Source organism: Malaya genurostris, chromosome 3, assembly GCF_030247185.1.
Source record: "Malaya genurostris strain Urasoe2022 chromosome 3, Malgen_1.1, whole genome shotgun sequence".
Classification (NCBI taxonomy): domain Eukaryota; kingdom Metazoa; phylum Arthropoda; class Insecta; order Diptera; family Culicidae; genus Malaya; species Malaya genurostris.
Genome location: NC_080572.1, coordinates 181015450 through 181041312, shown reverse-complemented (window position 1 = coordinate 181041312; position 25863 = coordinate 181015450). Strand labels below are relative to the sequence as shown.

The 25863-nt window shown below is 38.6% G+C and overlaps 2 protein-coding genes across 8 annotated transcripts in view; one reads left to right on the top strand and one right to left on the bottom strand.

The window, feature by feature from the left end:
• LOC131433707 (uncharacterized) overlaps positions 1-11940 on the top strand; it is a 140741-nt gene extending 128801 nt beyond the window's left edge. For 5 of the 7 annotated variants that reach the window (XM_058600251.1, XM_058600250.1, XM_058600248.1 and 2 more), the window contains 4 exons: positions 9331-9727; positions 9773-9899; positions 9965-10313; positions 10376-11940. In XM_058600251.1, coding sequence (XP_058456234.1) covers positions 9358-9727; positions 9773-9899; positions 9965-10313; positions 10376-10684 — 1155 coding nt within the window. In that variant the 5' untranslated portion in view covers positions 9331-9357 and the 3' untranslated portion in view covers positions 10685-11940. The remainder of the gene's footprint in view (positions 1-9330; positions 9728-9772; positions 9900-9964; positions 10314-10375) is intronic. The other 2 variants (XM_058600255.1, XM_058600254.1) reach the window with 2 other exon arrangements.
• A 10753-nt stretch (positions 11941-22693) lies between these two features.
• Positions 22694-25863, bottom strand: part of LOC131434668 (ubiquitin carboxyl-terminal hydrolase 47) — a 67433-nt gene continuing 64263 nt past the window's right edge. The window contains exons 9-16 of the mRNA XM_058601640.1: positions 25556-25834; positions 25064-25493; positions 24705-25006; positions 24494-24648; positions 24101-24425; positions 23905-24034; positions 23646-23841; positions 22694-23581 (exon numbers count right to left, since the gene is read on the bottom strand). Of these exons, the coding sequence (XP_058457623.1) occupies positions 23431-23581; positions 23646-23841; positions 23905-24034; positions 24101-24425; positions 24494-24648; positions 24705-25006; positions 25064-25493; positions 25556-25834 (1968 nt within the window). The 3' untranslated portion in view covers positions 22694-23430. The remainder of the gene's footprint in view (positions 23582-23645; positions 23842-23904; positions 24035-24100; positions 24426-24493; positions 24649-24704; positions 25007-25063; positions 25494-25555; positions 25835-25863) is intronic.

The window sequence follows — 25863 nt, the reverse complement described above, 5'->3', positions numbered from 1 at the left end:
AAGTTTAGAATTTCATTGCAGATTGTGGGACGGAACTGACCCCTTCCGTCGATTGGTATGATCGAGTACGAGATGATATTACTGTCCAACCCGTTGCAATCTTTGAGTATCGCTACTTGAGCTTGCAGCAGTTTTTCAAGAGTGGCAGAGTAAACATCGCACCCGTCTCGAGTAGAACGGTTTTGGTACCGATATATTTTTCTTCTGCTTTTGTTGATTTCGCGATTAGAGCCAAGTGGTGTGCACAGAACACGGCACGGGAGTGCAATGTTTGAGAGGTTTTGTGGAGTGCTCAAGTGATGTTTCAATTACTAAGTGGTTAATTTGCACGTCTGATTTTATTTCTGTACATTGGAAAAGGGAGATAACTTTTTTCGTAGAGCATTTATTTTGCACAGATGTAAGGACCAATTCGACTCAATACTGATTTTTACAGAAGGCAAATGTACAGAAATAGTGCCCAAGGAGAAGTTGTAAGAAACCGGTGGGACACTCTTAAAAAAAATTAAAATTGTAAAAAAAAAATTAAACGCCGAGAAAAAAAACCCTTCTTAATGCACCTAGTGATGTGATAATGCCTTTCTCTTCTTTCATAACAGTCTCATGAAAATATATTTCATACTTTTATTAAATAATTTCGGATACTAATTTTTACACAAATTGATTCAGATTGATTCGAGTAGTTCACAAAAACATCCTTCAGTTAAACACTCACACAGTCAGCATCATTTTTCCAAACTAGTACTTGACATTTGCGTTGCCTATTTGTATGAGAACAGTGATGCTAATCTAAAAAACCCTTCTTAATCCACCTAGTGGTGTGATAATGCCTTTCTCTTCTTTCATAACAGTCTCATGAAAATATGTTTCATACTTTTATTAAATAATTTTGGATACTAATTTTGACACCAATTGATTCAGATTGATTCGAGTAGTTCACACAAGCATGCTTCAGTGTTTATGTCACACAGTCAGCATCATTTTTTCGAACTAGTGCTTGACATTTGCGTTGCCTATTTGTATGAGAACAGTGATGCTAATCTAAAAAAAGCCTTCTTAGTCCACTTAGTGAAATTTTCATATATCTTGAAAAATCACCATAGGGGGGAGTACATGAAATTTTCGAAATCGAAAAAAAATTTTGATGCCAAAAGGCTTAGAATTGCATGAAACGTCGAGATTTAGTGTCATCTCGAAAAAAAATTTTTTTTTTTTAAATCGACTTTTTGGGACTTAGAAAAAACATGAAAATTTTTCTAAGTCCCAGAAAGTTGATTTTTTCAAAAAAAAATTTTTTGAGATGACACTAAATTTCGATGTTTTATGCAGTTTTAAGAGTTTTGGCATCAAAAAAATTTTTCGATTTTGGAAATTTCATGTACTGCCCCCTATGGTGCTTTTTCAAGATCGAAAATTGTCAAACCTTTACCACCGGGCAGCACCCCTTACGCATGTCCGATTTAGCTCAAATTTTGCATGAAGGCTTTTTACGAGGTGCTTAAACTTTTGAGCATTAGAGCTTAACGAAAATAGAGGTGATCCCAAAGTTTTAGCACCCTTATATATATAAGAGCAGTAAAAATCAATGTGTTTTGTCGGTTACGTCACTTATACCATCATATATCTGGAACCAAAAGTCACAACCATTTGATCTTCGAACTTGATCTGGCCCGATAGTAGCTTTTAAACAAGCCCAAGTTTGTTAAAATCTATTCAGCCATATCTGAGAAAATTGAGCGCGTTCAAATACAACGCTTTTTGTCGGTTACGCACCTATACAATCATATCTCCGGAACCAAAAGACACAGCCATTTGATCTTCGAACTTGATCAATGGCCCGACAATCGCTTTCAGACGAGCCCAAGTTTGTTAAAATCGGTTCAGCCATCTCTGAGAAAATTGAGCGCGTTCAAATACAACGCTTTTTGTCGGTTACTTCACTATAATCATATCTCCGGAACCAAAAGTCACAGCCATTTGATCTTCGAACTTGATCAATGGCCCGACAGTAGCTTTCAAACGAGCCCAATTTTGTTAAAATCGGTTCAGCCATCTCTGAGAAAATTGAGCGCGTTCAAATATCTTCGAAAAGTACACACACACACACATACATACACACACACACACACACACACACACACACACACACACACACACACACACACACACACACACACACACACACACACACACACACACACACACACACACACACACACAGACATTTTCCGATCTCGTCGAACTGAGTCGAATGGTATATAACACTATGGGTCTCCGAGGCTCCGTTCGAAAGTCGGGTTTTCCAGCAATTCTAATACCTTTCTATAGAGAAAGGCAAAACGTACTGCTTTTATTTTGAACTAGCTGACCCGTCGAACTTCGTCTCTCCCAAAAATTATTTGTACGAACTTATGTTTTCGGACAACAGAATTGTCAAACGACTAAGTAGTTAACGTTTATCTCCATTATTTTTCTGATTATTTATCCCACAATCAACGGGATTCGACACACATTCGCTTTAGCTGAAAAAAGCAATATCACCAAAAATTAATGTGAAAATGTGAAATACTTCTGTTAAGAAAAAATTGATCGAATGCACAGATTGTCATCCCATCCTTTGAATCAATAAAGAATCTCTCTCTAATGGCTTCGACATAATGGATATAAGGTGTCACTCTTTCTCTTCCAGATGTGATTCTTGCTTTCGGTAATGGGTAGAAAAGCTCACTAACCAGAATTTTGTATTGATAAACTTAACGCATACATACAAAGCATACAAACCATTCTGAATAGTCCGTTTTAAGGAATTACTCATACGTGAATGTTCACCCGACGCAACAGAATAAACTTTGAAGCAGTTCCTTGCACAGTTTTTAAACAGCGAGAAAGTTTTCTCAGAAATTGTTCTGTATATTCAAGTTCCCAAAAATGCCATGCGTACTTCAGGGCTCTAATAAAGTGAATATTGTTCAGTTACCAGGCCCGTACGTAGGGTGGGGGGTCCAGGTTTTTTAACAACTACAGCCACCCCCCCCCTCTCCACCCAATGGAAGATTTTTAAACATTAGGTTCCATGAACAATAGAGTACCTATTATATAGAAGTACAAATAATTTGACTTTTCCTTCAAATTTATACGTCTTCCCCGCCCTTGAATCTCCACCCTCCTTGAACCTCCCCCCCCTCTTGAACACGTGCCCCCCTTCTTTTAAACCCTCTCTTGAAACCCAACTCGGGCTTGTCAGATACTGTGGAACTTTTGGTTGCTTAGAGAGACGTCGCTTAAATTTTAATTTGATATTGATTATGCCTATTTGAACATTCTTCTTATTATATGAAATATAAAATGGCAGTATAAATCCATTATGATAATCATATTGAACATTGATATCTAATGGCCACTTATTATGTGCGCTAAATCATTAAAAAGCCAGAAAAATATATTAGTTTGACATTAGCGCTTATATAGAACAATCTTTTCATTGATTCAATCAAAAATATTCTGCTTTGTTAAACTCGCGCTCACGATGATCAATATTATTTATCTAACTCCATTACACACAATCCATCAACTGGTAAACGGTATCAGAACTTTTTCTCCTGCCTACAGCGGTTTTCTAGATGAGGCATATACATTCCGAGATTGAGTCATTTGGCAAGCAATAATTTTGATACCCAATTAAGCACGTGGCTCGAAATGACAAATTACATGATCCAAGTATGCATTTGAAATCTCCACACAAAACAACTCGTAGCGCGCCAAACGATTTTTTCAATGATCTAGTATTCTTTCCTTCGACGGTCAATCACTTAGGCAACTCGTTGCGCGCCAAACATCAATCGTAGATCTAGTAATCATTCACTACTTTTTCAACGAAAAATTCCATTCTCCATGCAAAATAAATTTATGGATTTTTCTAACTTTCCCGGTGAATTTTCTTAATTCTTATGATCTACGAACCCGGCAGGGAAAGAAACTGATCAAACAAAAAAAGAATCATGTAAATCCGTCCATCCGTTCTTACGTGATGCGATTACAAAGAATGATCTCTGCATTTTTATATATACTAGCTGACCCGTCGAACTTCGTCTCGTCAGAAGAATTTTCAAAAGACTAAGTGGTCAACGTTTCTCGCCATTATTTTTCTGATTACTTAACCTACAATCAACGGAATTCGACCCACACTCGCTTTAGCTCCAAAAGTAGTAACATCACCAAAGATTAATGTGAAAATATGAAATACTTCTGTTAAGCGAAAATTGAACAAATTCACAGATTGTCCCGGGTTGGCGGTTCAATGCATAGGGCGCTGGTCTTACAAACCAGTTGTCGTATGTTCGAGCCCCGACCTGGAAGGATTCGTAGTGTCAGTAGGATCGTAGCACCAGCCATGCAATGGTTCTGTACACTCTGAATCGGCTGCGAAGTTTGTTGAAACAGAAGGTCAAATTCCGCTACAGTAATGTAATACCAAGGTAAAAAAAACAGATTTCTATTCTGAACAGTCCGTTTTATGGAATTACTCAAACGTGAATGTTCACCCGACAGACCAAACTTTGAAGCAGATTCTTATACACAAAAAATTTCTATTTTTGTGTGCGGTAATAATTTTGGCGGCAACGATTTGTATAATATTATTATTACTGAATGATACGCAAAATTTATCCAACTCCTATGTAAAAGTTACGGTTATTTATTATTTACTGACACGGTCTGTGAACTCTGGAATGTCATTTCTCTTGACGAACTCAGTGAAAGTTCTACCAATATTAGGAAAATTAATAAAAAAAATAATGAAGAATTTCAGTAACCATCACTATACATTCATAATAAATACAGATATGTCTAATAACATCATTTTCGGACGTAAAATTTTTTAGATTTATAGAGATAAAATAGTGGTGCGAATTGATTGCTTGCGAAAAATAGATAATACTGATTCCTAGCGGTAATTTTTCATTTAGTGAATAAATTCAAAAAGCCTTTTACAACTTTTTATTCCAGAACTCTAAAATTATGAAGGGTGATCCCATATTCTATTGAATTGCATCCGAAAGATATCTGATCATTTTATTTGAATAAATTATTTCTAGAGAGCAAATGTATTCTTCACAGAATATGCAACATGAAATAAGTCTCAATTCATTATGGTAATCATCTTGAACAATGATATCTAATAACCACTTACTATGTGCGCTTAGTCTAATCTAAATCATTAGAAAGAAAAATGCATGGAAAATCTCTAAGATTGACCTTAGCGCTTCTACAACACAATCTTTTCATTGATTCATTAAAAAAAAATCTGATTTGTTAATCTTGCCCCCGCAACGACCAATACTTTTCATCTGACTCCATTGAACACAATTCATCAACTGGTAAATGATATCAAAACTTCTTTTCCTGCCTACAACGGTTTTCTAGAACAGTTGTTGAGTCATTTATGTCGTTTTTGCTTGATGCCAAACCTAACCCAGTTTCCACTCTAGCTGCTGTCAAACCGTTTGTTTGAATTCAGTTTCGAACCTAGTTTCAACGTTGTTGAACTGAAAATCGAGTCATTTTCGAACCTGGTTTTTAAATTAGTTTTACTCAAACCCCCGTTGCTAAGTGCGAAATGAACACAGCTTCGCGAAAAGTGTTTGTTTGATGAAACTACCTTGGGTCAGTTTCAGTTTTTTCAAGCGAAAACGACATTAGTAAGCAATAATTTTGATACCCATTTAAGCACGTGGTTCGAAATGACGAATCACATCCATCAACTATGCATGTGAAAACTTCACACAAAACAACTCGTTGCGCGCCAAAAGATTCTTTCAACAATCTAGTATTCCTTTCTTCGACGGCCAAACACTTATGCAACTCGTTATGCGCCAAACACCGATGATCTAGCAATCATTGGCGACTTTTTCAGTGGAAAATTCCATTGTCCATACAAAATAACTTTATTGGTTTTTCTCACTTTTCCGGTAAGTTTTCCTAATTTTTTTGATGTACGAACCCGGTGGGAGTAGAACTGATCAAACAAAAAAAAATCATCTCAATCCGTCCATCCGTTCTTACGTGATGCGATTACAAAGAATGATCTCTGCATTTTATATATATAGATAGATAGATAGATAGATAGACTAGCTGACCCGTCGAACTTCGTCTCGACGACGTAGTTTTCTTGAATTCTCTGTGAACTTTTCAAATGGTCGTAACTCGTCGTAACGTTTACAGGGTCCGGCACTCGAAGTGTAACCAACTTCAGACCTTCGAGCCTGGCGTCAAGGTAAATGCGACATATTATCGGGAAAGTATTCTGGAGGTTGCTTTGAAGCCGTGGGCAGACAAACATTTCGGTGGCAGACCATGGACGTTTCAACAGGACTCGGCACCGTCTCACAAAGCTCGAGTGAACCAAGAATGGCTGAAAAACAACGTTCCGAACTTCATCACGTCCACACAATGGCTCTCGCATTCACCAGATGCGAATCCAATGGATTATTCTCTTTGGGCCATTTTGGAGAGCAAAGTCCGAACTAAAAGATACACCAATCTCGAGGCGCTGAAAAAAGTTATTGTCCGCGAGTGGGCCAAAATACACCTGCAAGTCACATTCGGGCAGCTTGCGATTCGTTTTTTGACCGTCTCAAGGCCATAGTCAAGGCAAAAGGTGGTCATATCGAGCAAAAGTGAATTGATTCTGAATTTTGTATTATTTTTACACATTTTGTACTTTGAATTAAGTAAAAGTAATTTTCCAAACTGAATTTATGGCCTTTTTAATTGGTTACACTTCGAGTGCCGCACCCTGTATCTGCTCTTCTATTGAATACGAAGCCGTTCCTAAGTTTACAGGATCGGAATAACGGCTTCTCTTATTCAAATTGATTTCGCAAATTTTCAATGGCTGCCCTCATGACTGGGTCGTCTTTGCATTTGCATACGCAATAGGATTTTTCAACTCGAATGTTAAATCGTTTTAGATCACCAGGAGAAAAATTCTTTTTTTACTTCTCTTCTCTCTCACCGCTAGTTTAATAAAATAACAAAGTCGTAGAGAATCGATGTTACGCAGCGTGTTAGATCAATGTTTTATTAGAAATATAGCAATAGAATGATAAATTGCTGGACGTTAAAAAATTCAAATGACAGCAGCATTCAATATACTGTTCTTTAACTTGATAATGAACAATGAATTCTTTTAAATATACTCACACTCACAAATTTTGAATTTTACAGGTGATTTAATCCCACATATGATGCAATTCACTAAGACTTAATTTTTCATATGACGGAAAATTCCGTTTGTAATGACTTAATGCAGGATGAACCTGAATTTTACTGGTTCCAAATGTTATTTCTATTCGGCTAGCAAGTGCAAATGCTTGAATTTATGTGTAAGAAAAGCTGATGCGTGCTTCCATGGCTCAGTCGATTAATGGACGTACTTTGCGATCCAATGATTCTCGGATCAAGTCGCCGCTCTCACTGTCAGTATTTTTCTTTTATTTCATTGAAGACCAGAGAATCAATGTGCGAAGAGTGCAATACTTCTGTTACAGTGAATCTAAAATAAGGAGTCAATGTACCAGTACTCGTATTATCATTTGAGCTAATGTATTGAACAGAAACAGCAGATCTCATAAATAATGGCTTTAAGGTATTAGTATACATACTCTTCTCGATAGATTCGTAGCAATGGAAAAATGTTTAAGTCATAGAACGAATCTTAAGTTAAACTCAAAAACAATTCTGACTGTCTTCTTTTGAATGTTCGGTAATTGCGCTAAAACATCCAACTTTTTTTTACACATTGCATGTGACCGAATTGACCTGGTAGCTTGTGGGTAATATAAACTGTTACTAATGTTCACTACCTGCTACTCCGGCTATTCAAAAGATAAGCCCGAGTTTCTTATTGGAAAAATTAAGACGATGTTGAAGAGGTATATATTTACGATATGCACTTATGGTTATGAGCCTCTGCATCTGCACTCATGGCAATGAAACTGAAGTCCCGCATTGATTTTAGTTTCCTCCTGATCTGTCAAATTTTGATGTTCTTCACAAACATCAAAAAATCTCATTCCATTTCAGAAATCGTATTTGAGAGTAGTATTTAATTAGCACTCATAATACGCGCCTTAATAAATTAATTCATGTGAAAGATAAATTTTTCTTTTTACGTTAAAACTTGCACAGTACAGTCCATTCGTCAATTCGTTCCACAATTTGCTGATTTGTTGACTGGTCTACGATATTAGATTTTTTTCTCCTACCGACAATGGTTTTAATACAACATTTATTTGGTTAGTATTACGCAATTATGTCATTTGTACAATTATTTTGATACACCTTTAAGCACGTGGTTCGAAATGACGAATCACATCGATCAAGTACGCATGTGAAATCTCCACAAAAAAAGAACGCGTTGCGCGCCAAAAGATTTTCTAACGATCTAGTATTTTTTTTTTCGACTGCCAAACACTCATGCAACTTGTTGTGCGCCAAACACCTATCGATGATTTAGCAATCATTGGCGACTTTTTCAGTGGAAAATTCCATTGTCCATACAAAACAACTATATGGATTTTTCCCAAGTTTTCCTAATTTTTTTGATATACGAACCCGGTGGGAGTAAAAACTGATCAAACAAAAAAAGAATCATGTAAATCCGTCTATCCGTTCTTGCGTGATTCGATTACAAAGAATGATCTCTGCATTTATATATATATATATATATATATATATATATATATATATATATATATATATATATATATATATATATATATATATATATATATATATATATATATATATATATATATATATATATATATATATATATATATATATATATATATATATATATATATATATATATATATATATATATATATATATATATATAGATAGATAGATAGATAGATAGCACTGTACAACAAAACGCATCTACCGCAACAAGTAACGAGCCCAAGATTGCGAACAACAATGAAAACGAACAGAAAATGGAAACCATTCACTACAATACTTTTGACAAAACAACACCGAAGATGAAGCAATGAATGATAAGACGAGCCGCGAACAAAGTACTGTTCAATCCTCGCTACATAGAAATGGTAGCTCGTCTCCACCAAGAAAAAGGGTGAAAACGAGATCCAATAAAAAATAATTATTAAACTAACTAAAAATGGCTCAATTGGCCACGGAAGCATGAAAGCATGAAAAAAAAATTAATTCAATATAAAAAACAACCTTTTGTTTTTAATTCTGAATTTTCCGAGTATTACAGTACAAATAACAACGCAAAGCTAATCATTACTTTTCTTTCCCTATTTGCAGCATCTTTGTCTCGCTCCCGGATGAACGATGTTCACACTATCCAGGCTGCCCGATGAAGATGACCCATCGCCCAATGTTGACAACGGTAGCAACAGCAGCCACAGAAACACTACTGACAGCGATCCCGGTAGTAGTGTCACCAGTAACCTTGACGCGGCCGGCACCTCGGTTGCCAGTCCAACCGCCTGGAATCTCGAGCTTGACCTACAAATGATCGAAGAAGAGATGCAAGTGATCGACACGATCGATCAGAGCTACTGGAACGGGAAGTTCGTTCCACCACCACCACGGCCGCCGTTTCTCGAGGAATCCATTGCTCCCGATGGACTGACGACCTGTGACCTGTGCAGCTGGGCCTGGCAGGACAAGGGAACCCTTTCGTTGGACGGAACAATCAGTGAGTTGAAATGCTTTTGGGCAGAAGAATCACTAATAGTTTCAGTAGAGGAAATTTTCTCCCCACCTTCAGATACCAAGGAGTTCAGCTGGACGTTCACGCTGGTTGTGGTATCGCTCACATCGGCCGTAATCGGTGCCATAATCATGATAGTGTTTCTTAGATGTAAAAGGTACGATTCTGGAAGGGATTATATTCTAAATTAAAAAAAAAGTAAAACTATTCCATTTCCCGCAGGATACGATCCAATCAAAATGGGATACGAACATTGTGCTTTGATTCGAACAGTGCAAAAGACACTACGGGTCTGAATTTCGATAACCAAACTTCAAAAAATTCCACCAACGGGTCCTGTAGCCCTCGAAGTACCAATTCGGGATTGTGGACGTGGTTCAGCAGTCGGAAAAACTTGTCCACACCGGAGCAGTTGGTTAATTCACATACGTTGCCGGTGGAGAACCATTACACCCACATGGATGATAACAACTACAATCCGGTTCAGATCGACGAGGCATCCTACGCGGAAGTGGGAAACGAGATGGGTCCATCCGAGACTAATTCGTATAAATCGAGCTCCGTGCATCATGTAAATACCAAGTTTGGCTGCTAATCGTGTGGGGGTTAATAAGGGACCTTATTATTTTTCAGGGAGGCGACAACGACGTTCTCATAATGAATTGTCCACTGCCAGCTATTCCGACCGGTTCGCACAGTGGAGGAGCCAGCGGTTCGGGAAGTGCGTACTATTCCGGTTTACTCAACAGTGCCGATATGCCTGGCGACGAGGACGAAGACGAGAGACCGTACGAAATCGTTGATCTGAAGGAGATGTCTTCTCCACACAAAAGCCACAATGTACAAAGTCATTTTCTGAACGAAACGAACAATTTGCTGACCATTGAAAAGCACTCCGAAGGCCTACCGGAGGGCACAATTTCAGCGTCCGATTATGTTTAGATTTTTTTAGATACAGTCTTGGGAAGATATTTTAAAGGCTTTAGGATTAGTGTGTAAGATGCCTGCGTTATTTTGAATCCTGAACTAGGAAAAAAAGCTATTCGCATATGTTTGTTTTTCCGCTGCTTCCGGGTTGGCGTTTCAATGCATAAAGCTCTGGTCCCAAAAGCCTGTTGTCATATGTTTGAGCCCCGATCTGAAAGCATTCTTAGTATGCAAAGGATTGTAGTATAAGGCTATAAGCCATGAAATGATTCTGCACAGAATGGTCGAGTTCTAAAAAAGAAATATAATTCCAAGGCTTTGCTTGAAAACATACCTTCTGGAAGAGTTCAGAAGAGTCATTCAAAGAGTACAACTGTTTGTGAATAATATTATGAAGCAGAACGCTGAAGCATCTATCATAACAATAATCCAACCGTAGCAGTCAAACGAATACAAATTTAAACTACGAAAAATGTTTGGACAAAATCACAAAATATTCATTCATAAAAAGTTGTTCATTATTTAAAAAAATAAAGCTTTTCAAATTCAATTTGATTTCAAAATATCGCAAGCGCATCGCACATTTTCAGTTCATATAAATAAGATAATTCAGAACTCTCTAAAGTAGCTTTTATCTATTGTGCATAATTTCCAGTAGTCGTGGGTATTTATTTCATTGCATTGCATTCGGTAGCAATCGATGCTAATTTATTTAAAAACAAAATGATATTGAAATTGTGCATTAAAACATTTGTTCGAACACAGACAAAGTCTAGGATAAACAACATTCCGTCACAAATTTTAAGCGACCCTCCTTCTACCCCTGACGTAGAATTGTGTGATCCTCTGTAGCCTTAGTAACACTTAGATTAGTAGAGAAATTGTATTTAAATGTGGAACATTTTGATATTATACACCATTTTGATGGGGGGGAAACCAACGAATTCTCGGGCGATCTTCATTCAATCAGTAAAGATTTTAGACGTTTTTTACGCATTTATTCGCCGTAATAAATGAACCTTGTACAACCTAGTCGTAAGGCATAACGAAAAACTTGGTATTGGTATTTTGTCACTGCTCCCAGCCCTGCCCATCCGATACTATATACTAGCATTAAGAAACAGTCAAACAATCTGTGCTTGAAAAATAATCCCAGTTTAGAACTGAACTACAAAATCCAGCCAATATTAGACGCACGTCAGTAGGTGCCGTTTCGAGGTTTGAAAAACATTGAGCGTAAAGCTTTTTAAAAGCAACATTTTAAAATTAAACTTTTGTTTACGTTTCATTCCGCAATCCGAAATCCGATGAGTTCACATGTTAAATGACCCCCGAAATTTACAGAACTTTTTGAGAATGTTGATCCAGCGTTTGCAAAGTAGTCATATCATTCTAGTCCCACAGTTTTCTGTAGTATCTGCCTCTGATAACTGAGATGACCAGTCTAAAGTGACAACCTCATTTATCTCTTTCCACTCGCTCCAAGCCCGACTCCGATGTTTTGGGTCGTTTTCACCTTGAAAGACTCAACCCTCATTTTTTCTGATGCACCTTTGCTTGGAAGATGTCAAAAACTACAAGTATCAGACCCATGGGGTTGTTCGAGCCATTGATGTGAAACAAGGCAACCAAAATTTCTAATGATCTGCAATCAAACAGTTCAATCAATCGTCACACTTTTGAATCCGCAATTGCACGAGAGTCTGCTTAGATTGATCTTGATTAGGAACCAACACAAAACATTGTTTGTTTTATATCCGATGGAATTACACCAATATCCCAAATGTATGCAATTATATCTTTGTACATACTTGCGATACGATTTTGATATTTAAGCTTCTCTTCGCCAAGCTTGTGCTCAAGTTTTGTATGCAAGCAGTTATTTTTGTAGCGTTAAGTTTCTCTACCATTCTGCGATTTCGGTTGAAGTGATAAACTTTTTCTCATTATCAATCGAGTTCATTTTATATAAATTAGAAATTAATCTTAAGCACTCAAAATTTACCCTGCGTAGTTGTAAATTTCTCAGGCGAAACGACATAACATGGAATTTCATCCGATCTTGCATGACACAAGATCAGAGCATACCAATTAAAGCTTCAAATCGTTTTATGGCACTTTTTGTCTTGCTGTCTAGTAGAGATGGTCGGATCTCGGGTATTTTACCCGTAACCCGACCCGTACCCGTACCCGACGGGTTTTTGGTCGGGTACGGGTCGGGTACGGGTAAAAAAATTTACTGCTCACTCGGGTACGGGTAAATTTTTTTCTGATCGATTACCCGTCCATTTGTACTTTACATAAACATGTTTACACGTTGACGAGAATTTTTCATTGCAAAACAGTCCTTCCGAAAAATAACAATTTCATTCAAGGGGTTTTGACATTTGACCTGACAACTGGCATCTTTTTCCAGAAAAAACCTTTTTTTTCTTCATTTAAAAAAACCGATTAATCATAGTTACGTGAAAAGTTATGAGAATATTTTTCACCCTACTTTTTTATAACATATTTAATAAGACACACTGCCTTAGCTCTAAGATGTTGCGGTCAGACCCTACTTTTCACGTAGGTTTTAATGGACTGCCATTTTAAAGCTGTTTAATGCACAATCCAGTAAAAATTATTTGCTTCATATATAAAATATATGTAGTAAATAGTGTAGTACTCATATCACATTCAGATACCAGAAAACTGTTATTTTAAATATTGGTTGGAGATTTCTAACCATAAAAACATGAACATTTATTTCAGAAAATCTGCATAGAAGTTCTTCTTATTATTCACTTCTGGGTGGTGTCACCTCACTTGAAATGACACCGATTGATGGCAGCAGCCAGTTAATTTTCGTTTCTTTTCACTGGACTACAAGTGAAAATCTCGATGCGTGATAACGTGGAATTGCAAAAGTACGGGTGAAAATCTTTTCTCGCGAAATACTCAAATTTTCACCGTGTTCACTCGTTGAGGGTTCCACCGGTTCAATGGCTGTAAAAACCACCAGCTACCGATAACATCGTGGGTGTGGGTTTGTGAGCCTTACAAAACGGGCATATTTGACAGATTGATTCAAATCAAAATCATAATTCATTTTGCTTTGTAGTAAAAAATTGTAACCAAAAAAAATGTCTCACGAATATTCAAACTACTGACATTTGAAGGAATCACTGTTCGCCATTTTCAAAATTGAATTTTTCACACCGGGAATACACGTACATTATTTGATGTTTGGTCAATTCACGTAAACGAACTGATGATACTCTATTCATTTTAGGGGATGTTCGCATAAGATTCAATTTCGTCACGTATAATATTCAATTTGACATTTGGAACCATTTTACGTGATTTTCAAGTGATTCGAATGTGAATTTTTATTTCTGTGTCAAAATAATGAGCACGCTTACTTGTGGTTCTAAAAAATTGGATCAAAAGTAACACTGTTTCGTAAAAACCATACATACCCAAAATTGAATACAACGGGTATTACGACATTTTGGGTAAATATGCTTCTCGAAAAATTTGAGTATATATTACTCCCTTTTGTTGACATTTGTGAATGAATATAAAGTACCAAAGACATTGAAAATCTATTCATGCTTCACAGTGTATTTATATGTTTAAATGTAAACAAGCATTTTAATGTATTTTACTTTCCTACTAGAGCCTGATACGGCTCGCTATCTAAAACGCTTTATTTTCTCCATCCTGAATTTTGGTAAAATTTTTACTACTCATTCGGGTCGGGTACGGGTACAGGTAATTTTTAATCGGGTACGGGTAATTTTTTTATTATTGGTCGGGTACGGGTAATTTTTACATTTTTAATCGGGTACGGGTAAATTTTTTTGCTGATCACTCGGGTACGGGTCGGGTTCGGGTATAAGAATTTCTATGCCCGACCATCTGTACTGTCTAGCAACAACCTAACTCTAGCATGCTACGCGTAGGACTGAAACGTTAGCTATAATTTTGCTTCTATTTATAGATTCGCGTGCTTCCAACAGCTTCGGTTTTGCATCGATTGACCAATCAGAGCGATGCTTTCCCTTTGATATATCGCTTACTCCTTCAAAACCGTTGCCTATGGCAGGGAAATCCGATATGCCGGAGATTTTTAGCAGACAAATAGGACACTGCTCGCTACTAATTAAAATTTCAATCATTTATAATTGAAAATACGTGGCTTGATACATTCAAATCCCATCTTAGAAATATTTGCAATCAAATAATGAAATAATAATAATAATTTATACAAAATATACTGAGCTATAAGTGTTTGAAACCTGACCACATTTCTACGTGTATCTTTCCTTGAGTTTCTGATTTCTGTGATAAATACCGTAGAAAGATCAAAAAAGGATTTCGTCTATGTAGTTTGTTCTAAGTTTTTCAACAGACGCCATATCACAGACTAACAGACATGACAGTATGAGTAAATTCTTATAAAAATAATTTTTCGTGATGCACTAGTTCCACCTATATTGTACTGCGCGAACTATTTACTATCTGTACATCCCTTGTGTTATGTACAAGTTTTTTTACTAGTTGGTTTCCCCTCGTTTGTCAACACCGATCAGCTGCTTGCAGGGATGCCTGATTTCATCCAAATATTTGAAAATGAATAGTCGCAATAAATTATTGGATTACGTTGATAATATATTCAACTTTTTCGCGATGTTGGAAGATAACCATTTATTTGACTCAGCGTTGTTCATCTAGACTATTTTTTATTGTGTTGGTAGTTTTCACCCGAAATTAAGTGGCGGCAGACCAGAAGCAAGTAAATATTGTAACAAAACGGGTTCGAGTTTGTATTGCTTTGGAGGATGAGAAGTAGGCACAATTATGTATATAGTTTTGGCAATATGTATTAAATCTGTATCCTGTATGAAATTCGCATGGACGTATACAAAACAATACATTACAGGTAATTTTGTATAATTGGCAACTCTGTTGGTAAATGAAAAAAATAAACACAGTCTAGATGACAGACAGGATGTTTTTGATAGGGTAACGTGGCGCCATCATGACACATGTAAGCACTGTCCCAAATAAAGGAATATTCGAAATGACCGTTAAAATGATTGAAGAATCTAATTTGAGTGTCCTGTCTGTTAGTCTGTGGCCATATATCGTTTGCATCCGAGCACAAAATGAACATATGGTTGACGTAATGAATTCAAGTAACTACGTGACACATAAAAAATATGTAACATCAGTAACGATTCTGACATACGGTCCATTTTATATTCAATCGTGATCCGATGGTTGTTAAGAACATCACGCAAACTCCGATTGCAAAGCCAGTTTTGGAATCTACGTGATTTTTTACATAAGATTAACGTGTGGATTTTTTTGAGAGTACCGTTAAATGTATGTAAATGTCGCGACTATTTTTCAGCGAAGCAAATGAATAATAGGGGGGGGGGGAGAGTGTTCGGTTGCCGGCACCACACCATAACTTTTGACAGAAAGCAGATAGCGTCATTCCAACAAATGTCATATGTGTGTAATAGGCCCCAGTGTGGTTCTTAGCCTCTTGTCCAGTAACTCCTATCCCTACCTCCCCGCGGTGCCGGCTGGAATACGAGCAACCAGACAACGAACGAGCTGGGAACTGGTTTTATAGTGCTGGGCAGGATGCGTCAGCGAGTGATTGGGTGGCAGCCGATCAACGCTAGGATGTGTAAGTTGAGAATTAAAGGCCGTTTTTTCAATTACAGCATCATCAACGTGCACTGCCTACATGAAGGGAGACCCGACGACGAGAAAGAAGCGTTCTACGTGCAGCTGAAACAAGCCTATGACGGCTGCCCACGCAGAGACGTAAAAATTGTCATCGGTGACATGAATGCCCAGGTAGGAAGGGAGGCAATGTACCGACCGGTAATTGGGTCGAACAGCAATGATAGCAGCATTGTATGTTTGAGAAAGTTGTGTAGTTTTTAATGATGAAAAACTTTGTAGAACATGAAAAACTCATATAAATTGAAAATATATGTGTTTTCATACAAAAACTGGTTTTAAGACACCCATTTCAGAAAATACATTATATCATGAATTGCACTCTAGTTACGGGAATAGTATCTTCAGCAAATTTGTTTGATATAACTTTCTGAGCAACTTTGTCGAAGTAACTTAGCCCCTATGCTGGCTCTGAACTAAAATATTTGTTTTATCTAACTTTTAGGGGAATTAATCACATGAATAAAATTTTTCAAAAGATGGCGTATATCATTCAGAGTAACTTTGCTGAAGATACTGTACCTCAAAAACCACGTTCCTATGAGTTATCAATTAAGAGCGTGAAATTGCGCTTTTGAACCACTGTGCAACGGTGTGTCAACTTTGCGGCCTCCCGAGAAATGGTAGTCAGAAGCACCTCCTTTCCCCGCAAGGATATCCACAAAGCTACCTGTAGATCACCTGACCAACAGACCGTAAACCAAATCGACCACGTTTTGATCGACGGAAAATTTTTCTCGGACATCAACAATGTTCGCACCTACCGCAGTGCGAATATAGATTCGGACCACTACTTGGTTGCTGTATGCATGCGCTCAAAACTTTCGACGGTGGCTACCCAACGTCGAAACCGAACGTCGCGGTTTAACTTCGCGCGGCTCCGGGATGCTGGAGTAGCCCATGATTACGCGCAGCAGTTGAGAGTGGCACTACCAACGGAAGAGCTGCTTGGTGCAGCTACTCTTGAAGATGGCTGGAGAGACATCCGTTCTGCCATAGGTAGCACTGCATCAGCAACGCTAGGTACGGCGGCTCCGAACGTAAGGAACGACTGGTTCGACGACGAATGTGAACAGTTAGTGGCCGAGAAGAATGCAGCTTGGGCGAGCAAGCTGCAACACCGGACGAGAGCAAACGAGGAGCGGTACAGACAGCGCGGAACAGACTAAACTCGGTATCCCGTAAAAAAAGCGACAACAGGAAGACCGAGATCGCGAAACGATGGAACAGCTGTTCCGTGCTAATGACACAAGGAAGTCCTACGAGAAGGTGAACCGTTCGCGCAGAGGCCATGTGTCACAGGCCGATATGTTGAAGGACACCAACGGGGATCTTCTCACGAACGACTGTGAGGTGATCGAGAGGTGGCGGCAGTATTTCGACGAGCACCTCAATAGCGATGTGGCGGAATACGAATGTGGCAGCGCGGTAACGATCTTGGGAACGCGTGCGGAGGACGATAGACTGCCGGTCCCAGACCTCCAAGAAGTGGAGGAGGTAGTAAGCCGGCTGAAAAATAATAAGGCCGCTGGCGTTGACCAACTACCAAGCGAGCTACTAAAACACGGTGGTAATGCACTAGTGAAAACACTGCACTGGGTCGTTACCAAGATCTGGGAGGACGAGATTTTACCGGAGGAATGGATGGAAGGAATCGTGTGTCTCATCTACAAAAAGGGCGATAAGCTGGATTGCTGCAATTACCGCGCGATAACTCTGCTGAACCGATTCACCGATTGCAAACGAATTCGTGGGACAATATCAGGCAGGATTTATGGACGAACGCGCTACCACGGACCAAGTGTTCGCCATCCGCCATGTGTTGCAAAAGTGCCGCGAATACAATGTGCCCACACATCACTTATTCATCGTTTTCAAATCAGCCTACGACAAAATCGATCGAGAACAGCTATGGAAAATCATGCACGACTACGGATTCCCGGACAAACTGATACGATTGGTCAAGGCTACGATGGATCGAGTGATGTGCGTTGTTCGAGTATCGGGGATAAACTCGAGTCCCTTCGAAACTCGCAGAGGGCTACGGCAAGGTGATGGCCTTTCGTGTCTGCTATTCAACATTGCTTTGGAGGGTGTGATAAGAAGAGCAAGGATAGACACGAGTGGCACGATTTTCAGAAAGTCCGTCCAGCTACTTGGTTTCGCTGATGATATTGATATTATAGCACGCAACTTTGAGAAGATGGAAGATACGTACATCGGACTAAAAGCTGAGTCCAAGCGGATCGGACTAGACATCAATGTGTCAAAGACAAAGTACATGAAAGGTAGGGGCTCGAGAGAAGATAACGTCAGCCACCCATTACGAGTTCTGATTGGTGGTGATGAAATCGAAATGGTCGACGAGTTCGTGTATTTGGGCTCACTGGTGACTGCCGATAATAACACCAGCAGAGAAATTCAAAGACGCATACTGTCAGGAAATCGTGCTTACTTTGGACTGCGCAGGACGCTTCGATCGAGCAAAATTCGCCGTCGTACGAAATTAACTATCTACAAAACGCTGATTAGACCGGTTATCCTCTACGGGCACGAGTCCTGGACAATGCTTGCGGAGGATCAACGCGTACTAGGTGTTTTTGAACGGAAGGTGTTGCGAACCATCTTCGGCGGAGTGCGGATGGAAAACGGTACGTGGAGAAGGCGAATGAACTGCACCAGAACTGCACCAGTTGCTGGGAGGACCAACCTCGTCCAAACGGCCAAGGTCGGGCGGTTACGGTGGGCCGAGCATGTTGTTAGAATGTCGGAGACCCGGTTAAAATGATTCTCGATAATGATCCGACCGGTATAAGAAGAGGCGCGCAGCGGGCAAGATGGATCGATCAAATTGAGGACGACCTGCGGACCCTTCGCAGCTACCGAGGCTGGCGGCGAACAGCCATGAACCGAGTTGAATGGAGACGCCTCCTGTATACAGCAGAGACCCGCGTGGTCTACGACTGAAAGAGTAAGAGTAAGTAAGATCTGCAAATTTGTCTATAAATTTGCAGATTTCTATATCTGATATCTGATGATATTATCTGTCATCTCTGGTGATATGCATCACGTGAACAACTTGACAGCTTCCATACATTCGTCATATAAATAAAAATATTCTTCACTGTTTGACATGGCTAGTCCAAACCCATCAGACAATCAAGACATTTGTCCAAAACGCCTCCGAAGTGAAATTTTTTCAATCATGGCTATTTATAATAATTTTTTTCCATTTCTAGCAGATTTTTTGGGATGCCGGTAACCAATCACGTTTTTTGAAATGACCAAAAATTATCACTTTACTAAATAGGTAAAAAAATTCAATCGCTGAAATCAATTTAATTCCTTTATAAGTTGTTAGCTAAGAACTTTAGCTTTCCATTGCTTTAAAAAGCTTTAACTTGGTTAAAAATTTTAAGCCAAAAATAAAAGAGTACCGGTAACCGAACACCCTCACCTATCAAAGTCACAGTATAAACTTCTTTGAACAGTTAAACCAGCTACCTTCGCACAGACTTCTCTAAGGAATGAGTATGGAACAGAACCTTGGTAAAACTAGTTCTAGAACTATCTGAGCAAGCGAATCAACGAGGATAAAAAAAATCTGAACTCCGTGCGCAAATTGATCAAATCAAAGAACGTTAGAAACCTTCAAAAAACTGAAGAACTATCGTCAAATTGCCAAGAAAGAATGTTGCGGACTAGTGACTACAGAAACATTCTTGCAAGGAGTGCTGAGCTTTATTCAATTTTCTTAGGTTTTTATACAATTTTTGCTTACTTATCTAATAACAAATTCTATCCTAACATGTAAGATAGAACGAAAAGAACTTTTATCGCTCATCTTGTCTGTCTACGCGCAAACGTCACCACGCCGGACTGGCTGGTCTATTCCTATCATTTTTTAAGGTTATCTTGATTTATTTAGAGGTAAAACTTTTTTTTAAGATCTTATGCTCCTACCAAAAGTTAAGCATATTTTTCGGATTCCATAAAAATGTACACCTTCGTTTAGAGTACGATGTCAAAATCGTATGAAGCCTTTAAAATTCAAATAAAAACTATACACTTGAAAAATTTCGCAGAATTCGGTAATATTTTATCGGTAATATAAGACGCTGAGAAGTGTCCTTTTCCATGTGGTTATTTATATGTCAATGTAATCCTGACACATACCCGAGGATATGCTCCCGGCTGTAAAAATATGTTATTGCCTGAAAAAATGAATATTGGTAAATTAAAGAATACAAGAATACTTACTGAAAATTTCAATATGGCGTCTGTCTTCCTCCTGTTACCGCCGGATTAACTGTTACATGTTTACTCGATAAATCATTTTTTAGAATGATTAAAATTCTAACTTAGCAATCCGTGACCAATAAAATAGAACAAAATCATTTTGAATGAAAAAAAAAATTTCCATTAATACAACATTTGCGCCTGCGGTCGAGTATACCGGCCTCCTGTCACGACGCCATCTTAATGAGATCAAAATCTGAACTTCAAAATCAGCTGATTGCAACGTAAGCAAACAAACAGTAATACATTTGTTTTACGCGTTTACCTTGTTTAGTGCACGAAAATTAATGAACTTTGGGTCGACTCTCTCGCAATAACTTGTCGGTTTACCTAAAATACAGCAGACAGTGTTTTGGGACATCAAGTGGAGATAATTTTAACAATTTGAGAGTCGCGATGAGTATCAAAACATCGCAGTGTTTGGGGCTCGAAACGCGAGGGGCTCAACGTAATCGGTATACTTTAAAATGGTTGGTGCTCACATACCGGTGTCAGATGGGTGGAGTATACAGATCAAATGTATTTCTTCGATATACCTTATGATAAAAAAAGAATCGGAATTTTCATTTTAAAATTCCCGCGCTTGTTTAATCGGTAAACTTTTATTCTCTCAACGTTGGCAACACTTTTATACACATTCTGTCATATTTTGACGCATATCGTACGATTAGTTTTTGTTTAGCGTCTATACAAAGAAGTTGAAAAATTTTCGTGTGGCGATTTTTATAATGGATGAAAATTTAGAACAACGTGCGTGCATCAAATTTTGTGTTGCAAATGGATTTAAGTGTTCCGAAACGTTGGAAATGTTAGAAAAGGCCTTTGGTGAATCTTGTCTAGGAAAAACACAGGCATACGAGTGGTATAGACGCTTCAAAGGTGGTCGTACAAGCTTGGATCATGATGAGATCCCTGGCCGCCCAACAACATCTGTTACTGAAGAAAACATTGAATCGGCGAAGCAAATCGTGTTGCAAAATCTCTTAACTGATGTTTTGGGTTTGAAACGCGTCGCTTCTCGGCTGGTGCCAAAAAAGCTGAATTTCATTAAAAAACAGCGTCGTGTTGATGTGGCCAAAGAGATGATTTCCAACGCAGATAGTGACCCCACATTCATCGAATGCATCATAACTGGTGATGAGGTGTGGATCTATGAATACAACAACCGCACGACAATCGACCGAATGGCGCTTTGAAGGCGAGACGTTGTTCTAAATTTTCGTCCATTATCAAAATCACCACACGAAAATTTTTCAACTTCTTTGTATAGACGCCAAACAAAAACTAATCGTACGATATGCGTCAAAATTTGACAGAATGTGTATAAAAGTGTTGCCAACGTTGAGAGAATAAAAATTTACCGATTGGACAAGCGCGGGAATTTTAAAATGAAAATTCCGGTTCTTTTTTTATCATAAGGTACCACAGGGTGCCCCACGAAAAATTTCGAATTCAAAATGCAATAATAAAAAAACGGTTTGATAGATTTCAATGACTATACATTTATTTGAAAGGTTGATTCATGAAATTTATGATTCCGTTTTTATATCATTTCAGTTTGAAATTCGAAATTTACATGCTTCAGAGCACTGTTTTTTTACGCGGTTTTTTCTGTACGGTACGTTTCCCCGCGAAAAAAGGAGCTCAGTGTATTGATTCTTAACTGATTGGCGGTATTATAAAAATATCAAATTTATTATCAGGCTCTCATGTATTCAAACGGCATTGACAACAAATATTGTTTCATTTCCAAGCCTCTATCATTGGTACTTTCTCTATTCTTCTACAATGATTTTCTCAAAGAAATGAGTTGTCTCTATTAAAGTCGATAGTAAAGTTGTCTACTTCAACTTACCTTGTTTTGAATCCTCTTTGGACCATCCATCATCATTATTACACCAAGAACGAATTCGTATGCAAACTTTTAGGCAAGGGATTGAAATTTGGCTTTCTTTCGGTAGGAATCAGTAGCATATAATGTACAGAGCAAGAAATAGATTTATTCTCATATTTGCCTCCAATGCTCTCGTAGTCCAGTGATTTCACTGATAAAAATGATTCAACAGAAGAAAGGCAGAACCAGCGTACAGTATGAGCATGTTATAAGTTAGCGTGTAATACAGTCACATAAATTACAAAACGATCCATCACAGGTGAGAAACACGTGTATGAATATGACTTTTTGATTGCAAATCTTGCAGAAACCATGAGCTTGATATGAATTGGTGAAACAATACAGTATAGTAATCATTAAAAATAATATAATATGAATAAGAATTGACTGGACAAAGTGTGAACTTAACTATTGGTTATCTCTACAGCAAATGTTCGACGTTTCTGATTTCGACCGGTGTTTCATTGGCGTATCTAACAAAATCAAAAACTAAGTGAGTTCGCCTAGTTATGAAAGCACCGATGAAAGCTTTTTTGTTTCTTAAACAATGATAACAAAAAGGAAAATAGAACAAATGCCCATCAATACAAGAAACTGCTTCGTTCATTTACACAGCGTGGAAGTACAATCTTCTTGTGTTAGACAAATTTAATCCTAGTTACCACAATTGACTTATCCTGTACATATCGGAACAGACACACCGATCCATGCGTTTGCAGCCTGGAACGCTATAAACGCCCATCCTACGGTCCATCCGGGTCCTGCTCGCAAATTATATGCAACACTTGCGCCGCTTAGCATCGCTGCACTCCGTCAACTGTAATCAGTCGTCAACCTTCTTCGGTGAGGCATCCACATGAATCTTCAACGCCCGTTCTCGCCGGGGTGAGTTTGTAGCACTGCTGTGGATATCCTTTTTGGTGAGCTCCTTACGCTCTTCCGCCGTTAGCTCCATCAGTGCTTCCGTTTTATCTCTGCAATTGATGGGTGCATAAATCGAATGGCTGAGTAGCAATTCAAATTGTATCTAAATATTACCTGCAATAGAATAGAGTACCATCCTGGAACATATTTTCAGAGCAGTCGTTGGTGCGGACAGGTGCCGACGTCCAAGATCGGAGGTTGTGAATCTGTAGGACGGATAAGGAGTCTCGAAGCTCCAGTTTGGTATATTCTAGGTTTTCCTCTGGTATTCCACTTATGTTAGAAAGTACAGATTTAAGATCACAATCACCTGGGGATGGAATAAATTTTAAGTGATTTAGACCCGCAAATTAAAACGATTCCCAATGCAAACCTGGTAATAAAACTTCTTGAAATTTGCCCAATTTCATTTCGGATGGATTCCATCTTCGAACAAGAACCACGGCATCGTTCTCACTGGTTGGTGTACAACTAGTGGGGTCATCAACTTCTTGCAGAATCATCTTAAATTAAAAAATAGACAAAATGTTATCAGCTACTACTCTAACAATTAGTTCGATTGGACTAACATCGCTGTTGGAGGTCAACCTCACATCGTCCCCTATGATGTAATTATCTGTGTACACTTTGGAAATGCTTTTCCAACCCTTCCTGCGCAACCGGCAACGATTAGGTGACAAACTGCGGTATTTCTCATCTTGGGCTGCCAGGTGAGCTAGAATATCACACTTAACTTCTCCCACCAACTGCCTGTCTCGAACGATCCAGTTGCACATGAATGGCAACTTTTCCGTGTCATCGACGAGATCGTTCACATTGAAATAGTAAACACTGACCTTGTATTCGCCCTTACGCAGAACGCGACCAAGTTCGATGGAAAACCGATCGCCATCACTGAAAAACATATAGAAGATCATGAATATATTGCGAACGGATAGTAATTACCAAACATTCAGACATACTTGGATGCATGCAGGAAGTCTTCACGCAATGCCGTTATTTCATTTTGGCCATGCTTAGAATCTTTGAATATCTTGAAATAATACATTGGCACATTTAAATACGTCTGCAGCTTATACTTGAGAAATCCAAGTTCGGCTTGCTTGTTAATTAAAACCTGCAAACGATATTGTCAGCATGGAACGAAAACTTCTGTATCAAATTTTACCATACTTGGATAACTTTCTCGCTATCATTAATGCTGCTGCTGCCGTTGGTTTCGTCCTCAACCTTGTCCCCGTTCGCATTGCGATACTCAACTGGAGTTACTTGGAAGAAAGAACACAAGTTCTCATATTCGACACACAATCGATCGTCATCTTCGGTGTCTTGGTCAAAGCGTTCGAGATTTTTGTAAAGCAAGTATTTAGCATCACCGTCGTCTTTGTGGATCACATTTCCTGAGCCATCTGTCGTCGTCGACTTCGGCAGTGGTTTTGGAATGAATCGAGGAATCGATAAACTCTTCAGGGTACCTGGACATTAAAACAATGTTAGAACTTCGCGTTGAATACTACTAGAGACTATCGTACTTGGATCCATATTCGGCAAAACGAAGTATATGCTAATAAGGTCTTTCAGCGCATTTACCACCTTTCCATACGATTCTGCTGCGCTGCTGTCTAGTACAAACACTTTACAATACTGGATGAAGTCCTGCAGAGTGGCTTCATTATCGTCTAACAACCTCGGACCTTCGTTATATCTATACTCGGCCAGGGTAATGTCATTTGGATTCAGTTGTAATTTACGTCCAATCATCTTCTTATACTCCATTATCGTTTGTTTTTTATTAGCACGGATCGAAATCGGTCCAGTGACGTTCTGGAGGTCTGAGTCCACTTTGTAGACCTTGGTCATTATACCACCCGGAGTCAAGTAAGGTTCGAACACTTCATGTTCCTCGCGTGTTTCCAGCAATAGTTCGCTGCTGTGAACCAGGTGTTTCATGATATCTTCAATCTTAAAGAGATAAAATGAGTTAATTACAATTGATGACCAAGCCCCGACACCCGCTACTATACCGGATCTTCATCTTTTCCTTCGAAGCTCTTTTCGATTACATCGCTCTGCCTGTCGTAAGCCACCAAACGGCAGCGTTCGATCGGAACAATTCCTTTGACTTTCAGCACCCGGTATGCTTCTTCCAACGTTTCCGCCAAGGTGTTGTTGGTTAGCAGGTACATTTTGTAGGTTTTCATGGCTCGTGTTTTTGGATTTTCGAAGTACACTCTCACTTGCAACGAGTCCGTGTCGGCCTTACTACGGTTAGCCTCCGAGTCGCGTATTTTGGATACCAGTGTCTACAAAAAAACATGATCGTATCATTTCT